At 38.5% G+C, this 6,357-nt stretch overlaps 1 protein-coding gene across 1 annotated transcript in view; it reads right to left on the bottom strand.

Annotated features, from left to right (window-relative positions):
- Positions 1-4,221: 4,221 nt before the first annotated feature.
- LOC138743252 (organic cation/carnitine transporter 2-like) overlaps positions 4,222-6,357 on the bottom strand; it is a 67,729-nt gene continuing 65,593 nt past the window's right edge. The window contains exon 10 of the mRNA XM_069898229.1: positions 4,222-6,203. Coding sequence (XP_069754330.1) covers positions 6,116-6,203 — 88 coding nt within the window. The 3' untranslated portion in view covers positions 4,222-6,115. The remainder of the gene's footprint in view (positions 6,204-6,357) is intronic.

Here is a 6,357-nt window from a genome sequence, read left to right as displayed (position 1 = left end):
CTATCCATCCTGCTGGTTCTGTTGCAAGCGTCCTGGTCAGATCCTTGGCGCACTCTACCACCATCCTCGTGCCCCTGGCTCACCTCCATGCAAATGGTAACAGCTAAAAGAAAGGAAGCTTACAATATATCATTTTGCAGAAGAGGTGAAAATACTCCAAACATTTTGTATGGGATCATATTTAAAGTCAGCCCTGAGCATTCATTGAGGGGCATTGCCCTTTCAACAGGGCAAACCTGCACTTGTCTTGTTAGTTATCAATGAAGTCTCAGTGCTTCTCCACAGGATCTATCCACCCAGTTTGACTGCCATTGGCTCTGTATGAGCCTTAAATGGTCTGTAACAGGAGCTGATGGTATTTTTTTTAAAAATTAAAACTTTTACAGAGTAATTTGGTATTCACTTATTGTGACAGCATCACTCCATGGGTAGCGGTAAGTGCCAGACTTGGTCGTCCTATACAAAGGGTAAAGCTCAAAACTTCCATTTTAGGTGAAAAATCTGGAGGTTGTCCTATACACGAGTCATCCTATACACCAGCATATATAATGCAGTTGGATAATTTGAATATTATTATGGGGAAAAAAGACAAAAATCTTACTTTATTATTGGAATCCATCAGGATATTGATTTGAGATGTTTTGCTTTTATTGTCAAATTTCCTATATCCTAATCAAATGTGAACATTTGAAGTGAAAAATTTGGATGCAGAATCTGCCACTTCTTCCTTTTACAAATACTCAAGTGCAAAGGGACAACAAAAACATCATGGCATATTTCAACTCCAAATAAGCAGATCAGATATGGTACATTATGTTTTCTATATATGGTCAATTATTTCACCACGAGATACAGCAGAGTAGATATTGCTCTATGTTTATCATTAAGTATTAAATCTGAGTGGCACACAATTCTGTGATATAATAATCCAAAGCAGAGAAAGCATCACAGGCCTTACAAATTATAAAATAATTTTCATGTGCAAAAGTAGACAAAATGCAAACTACAGCTCCTCTCATATGTACTGGTAGTCTTCGACTTCTGATCTATGCAAGTTATGTCCACCCACACATACGACCAAAATTAAAAAAAAAAATCTTTATTAAAAATACTATATAAGCAGATATTTTGTATTAAAAGTATTGTATACAGTGGTCTCAGTTCCTCGCAGCAGCCCAAATGCCTTGCTCCCCATTCCCCGCGACACCTCGAAGTCCCGATTCCCCGTCAGCAACCCAAGGTCCCCATTCTCCACGGCAGCCTGAGGTCCCTGGTCCCTGCGGCAGTTCGAGGTCCCCATTAAAGGTCCATTTGTTGAATGTTGCATGACCTTGGGCATGTGCAGAGGAGCGAATCTGACTTACGATCAACCCCAGTTACAATCAATCTTTCAATCCTCATTATGGTCGCAAGACAGGAATTACCTGTAAATATATTATGAGGAATTCTCTGAACATTCAGTTTGATAAACTCTTTTGATTTTAAAAATCACACAAGATAATCTTTCTCAACTTGAAGAAGATTATCTACAATTATAACAGGATCAAGGTGAACTGGAAATTGGACCAAAGAATGGAAAAAGGAATTTAACTTGGACAAGTGTAAAGTGTTGCATTCTGACAGGTTAAATGAGGGCAGGACTTACAAGGTAAATCTTTGGGCCCAAGGATGTGTTGTTGAACAAAGACAATTTGGGATACAGATATAGAATTCTACTGAAAGTGGCCACACAAGAAGACAGGGTGGTGAAGAAGTTGTTTGGCACATTTGTCTTCATCCATCAGAGCAATGAATACAGGAATAGGGACAGAATTATACAACAGTACAAGACATTTGTGAGACTGCACCTGGAGAATTGAGTGCAGTTTTTGTCACTCAGTTATAGGAAGGATATCCTTAAGCTGGAAAGGGTGCAAAAATCACAAGAATTATATTTTGATTCAGGGTGGAGTAGCTTGAATTAGGGGTAGGATTATGGCTGGAGAGGCTGGGACTTTTCTCCCTAGAGCATCGGAAATTAAGAGGGGGTGGGCTTTATAGAGGTTCATTGTATCATGAAGGGCATATATAGGGTATACTGTAGGCATCTTAGTGTGGCATTCACTGTGGGAAGTTACAAGTACCTGTAATTTGGCCTCTGACAAATGGTAACCAATTCGCGAACCAACAGAGTAATGAATATGGGTGAAATAAGTTCATCTTTTGGTAGTTCATACTGCAGATGGTAAAGGTTTACCAACTCCTTAACTTGCCAATGTCTTCCGTCAAATGAAATTAATGAAAGTGCTTACATTTTAAAAGGGGCACTTAACTCTTCCTCAAATCAAAAGGTCTGGAATTTCATAGTTCCACAGTGCCAAAATTATTTTTTTTTCAGGCAATGACCATGCTCTGGCAATAACACTTTTGAGGGCTTAGAAATTCAGTGGCACTGAGGCCCTAACCATTGGATCTGAATGAAATGTCCTTCATGGCACAAGAACCTTCCTGTACACAGTTACACAAGGAAATTTGGTCATATCTGACGTTGGAGTCCAAAAAAAAAATGGAATAATGAAAGACAAGGACAGAATCTTGGATTGGAATAATAAAAAGCAGTCAGTTTTCAGTGATTAATGCTGAGGGGTGGGGGAATAGGAGAAGTGGGGTAGGAAGGGTAGGGTGTATGGCGATTGGTTGTAATGGGCTCAAATCAAATAATTGGCAGATGGTTCACATTGGGTGAGGATCATGAACTTAGGGAATAGCAGAAGTTTGCACAAATGGTGTGGAAAAGCTGAGGTCAAATTGATAAACAGAAGAAAGCTCCTGCTGTATCTATACTAGCTTGTGACATGTTCAAAGTTTTCTTGACAATGAACAATGATCAAATGAGTATTCTTCCTGACTGTGCCCTTCATTCCCTTTAGTTGTCATTGATCTGATTGCTTGCTGTCTGGTGAGAAGCAGAAAGGCAGCCAATCCGATTAGGAAACTGGAGACTTGTAGGAGACTGCAGTGCTGGAATCTGAAACTAAATGCAATCTGCTGGAGGAACTCATCAGGTCAAGCGCCATCGGTGGGAGAAAAAGAATTTTTGACATTTTGAGTCAAAACCCTTCAACCATTCTCAATAAAGGGTTTAGACCCAGAATGTTGACCATTATTTTTCTTCATTGATGCTGAGTTTCTCTGAAGATTTCCAAATGAATGGATGTAATGATCAATTCCATGTAATAGTTGATTCCCCCCCCCCCTATTTTTAGTCCCAACCACCCACCCATCTGAGCTCCCAACACCCCAACCATAAACTCTTTCCTTGGCCAATAGCCCAACAGAGCTGCTGATGCCCCAATTGTGAATCCTCGCCCCAGCCACCCACTCACCTGAGGTCCCAATGCCCAGCCACAGACTCTCTCCTAGGCCTTGACTTCCTGCCCATCCGTGCTCCCAATGGCTTTGCCACTGACTCTCTCCTAGGCCCTGGCCACACACCCATTTGTGCTCCCAACACCCCGAATGCGGACTTGGTGGTACAAGACCTGGCCATCGGAGCTCCAGGTGGCTTGAAATGATGCAGGTACTCACCGTGGTCAAAAGTATGACCCGTGTAAAATTTGACCCCCCAAAATTTGATCTGAAAAATTGGTCCAAAAAACTCAACTATTACACAAATATTTACAGAATGTTTAGATGCCAAAACTCCCTTGACTTTAATCTGCCTTGACCTAAAAATGGTCATGTTAGTTTAACCAAGGAGCAGACTCTAACTTCAAAATGGCCCTCTGTCTTCCTCATTAGGTGGACAAAGTTCTTTCTTTCTTTCTTTCTTTCTTTCTTTCTTTCTTTCTTTCTTTCTATCTTTCTTTCTTTCTTTCTTTCTTTCTATCTTTCTTTCTTTCTTTCTTTCTTTCTTTCTTTCTCTCTCTCTCTTTCTTTCTTTCTTTCTTTCTTTCTTTCTTTCTTTCTTTCTCTCTCTCTCTCTTTCTTTCTTTCTTTCTTTCTTTCTTTCTTTCCTTCCTTCCTTCTCTCTCTCTCTCTCTCCCCCTTTAATTGTAAAATGGCTCCAGTGTTCAATGACTTTGAAGGACACACAAATAATACATTTTCACCACAATTCAGTGATTTCAATAATAAATAATTACAAATATAAATTCAATAGTCTCTGTAGATTTAATAATCATACTAGCAAATAAAACTAATAAAAACAACTGATTAATTTCAGTAAAAAGTGTCATTTAACTGAACATCTTTAATGTATGTATTCATAATTTTCAATCAAACAGAATAAATTCAGGAAGAATCAATCATATCCTGTTCTAGATGTAAGTTCCAAACATATCTTACTGTGCATTCATGACCAGATTTATTGCTTCTTTGAATGATTACCAGCAAATATGTTATATTTGAACCTCTAAATGCAATTCTCATCTGCCCATCACCATTTGATCACATGTGGCTCTCAATCAACTGCCAAGCTTCATCCTCCTCTAACCATCTGACCAAACTTCAAAACCTCTGAGTTCTTTCCCCTGGCTCCTTGTACATCAGGGCCAGCACCGCAGAGATAACGTTTTGTCACCTACATCCCCTGCTCATCTCTCCCACATTATATACAAATCTTAAATCGAAATTCCCTGCCCTGATATCTTCCTGAATTTGGGAAACACTGTTCTCAAGAATGACTGATGATCTTCAAAAGGCATCTAAATGCTCGCTTACAATTTACTTCCTGTGTAAATATGTGATTACTTCTTCATCTTAAATTTTTGTTGTCACATCATGATATTTCAATCGGGATTTTTCTTTCTCAGTGTTTACTCATATTTTTTCCTGGTACTGTGCTACTATCCAGAAGTATGTGTTGTTTTTATTATCTTTTCTCCAGGTATTTGACCAAATGATGCATTCCCATTTTATTTCAGCAGTGAGAATTGAGATTTCAGCTGGAGGAGTCGTGAAGGAACAACTTCTTCACCAACAGCAAACACTTTCAACTGAAATTGTTTGGCGCATCATAAAATTACTCTCTCTGAGGAGAAACCAGAGTGAGAATATAATTTGTATGGATCAATTTCACCTCTTTTGGTAGCATTAAAATGGCAATATTCTCCAATGGGAATTGGGGTCCTTGCTATCTCTTTAACACCAGTTAAAAAGTTTGAATGTTAAGTGCTCAAATGTCCCACTAGTTTTCAGCAGTAGGGTACTTTTAACAGATAACCTAACATCTTAGGAACATGACTGCATTTTCAGGAAGTATATGTAGGGAATACAACTGAATAGACACAAAAATGATGATGGTTGATGAGTTGTAGCTATAGTAACTTCCTCATTGTTTTTGTTGGATCCGCAGGAGCAAAAATACTCCTCTGGATCCCATAGAATTCATTGGGGATGTGACTGCTCTAGGTTTCTTTACCTCTGTGATCGTGCCAATTTGTGCACCTAACTTGCTAGTGATTGGGACAGGCTGATATTGGGATATCTCATCCCATCTCTTGCATCAGGATAGGTTAAGTCCTTCATGATATATCAATAGTTATTAAGATATAGATTATGTAAACAGGCCCTTGGGCCCAACTTGTCTAGGCCAACCAAGTTGTCTACCTTGTCTGCATTTGGGCCATATCCCTTTAAACTTTTCCTATCTATGCACCTGTCAAAATGTCTTTTAAATATCATGCTTTTTCCCACTTTATAGCCCCTTCTGGCAGCTGATTCCACATACCCTAACATCTTCTGTGAGAAATAGTTACACTGAGGCCCTTTTAAACATATCCAACCTCTAAGCTGTAGGCTTCTGAACAGTTGGGAATGTTCCTCAGATGTATTGCTTTAATATCAAAATCACCTGATGATGTATTTCAGCCCAAATTATGAGCAAATTTCTGTTGTAAAATTGTGAAAGTTAAAGGGAAAAAATCAATTATGCAGTAAAAAATCTGCTGGAAGAACTCAATGGGTAAGGCAGCATCTGCATGGGACAGAGATAATCAATGTCTCAGGTCCAGGACTGTGATTTATGTAGTATTAAGTTGATTTGTATAGATCAGTGATATTTGAGTGTTTTAGTTGTATTTTTACAGATATTGTAAAAGAGTACAATGTGATATAAACTGGGAATAGTGATTGACTATCCAGTTTTGTTTTCCTGCAGGTCAGTGGCTGGTTTAATTTTTCTTCCTCTTTTTATGCCAATGTTCAGGTTTTGACAACTGAATCTGCAATCAAATAAAACAAGATTTGTGAAAATGAATGAATGTTTGCTGAAACATTCTCAATATATCCCATAGATGGATTCAGTCACAAATATCACTCAAGATTACAATTATTTCATTAAGTATCAGGTGATCATGTAAATTAATCTCAACATAA

This window comes from Narcine bancroftii, chromosome 9 (assembly GCF_036971445.1).
Source record: "Narcine bancroftii isolate sNarBan1 chromosome 9, sNarBan1.hap1, whole genome shotgun sequence".
Classification (NCBI taxonomy): domain Eukaryota; kingdom Metazoa; phylum Chordata; class Chondrichthyes; order Torpediniformes; family Narcinidae; genus Narcine; species Narcine bancroftii.
The sequence above is the reverse complement of the archived record's forward strand: the minus strand, read 5'-3'. Positions and strand labels throughout refer to the sequence as shown.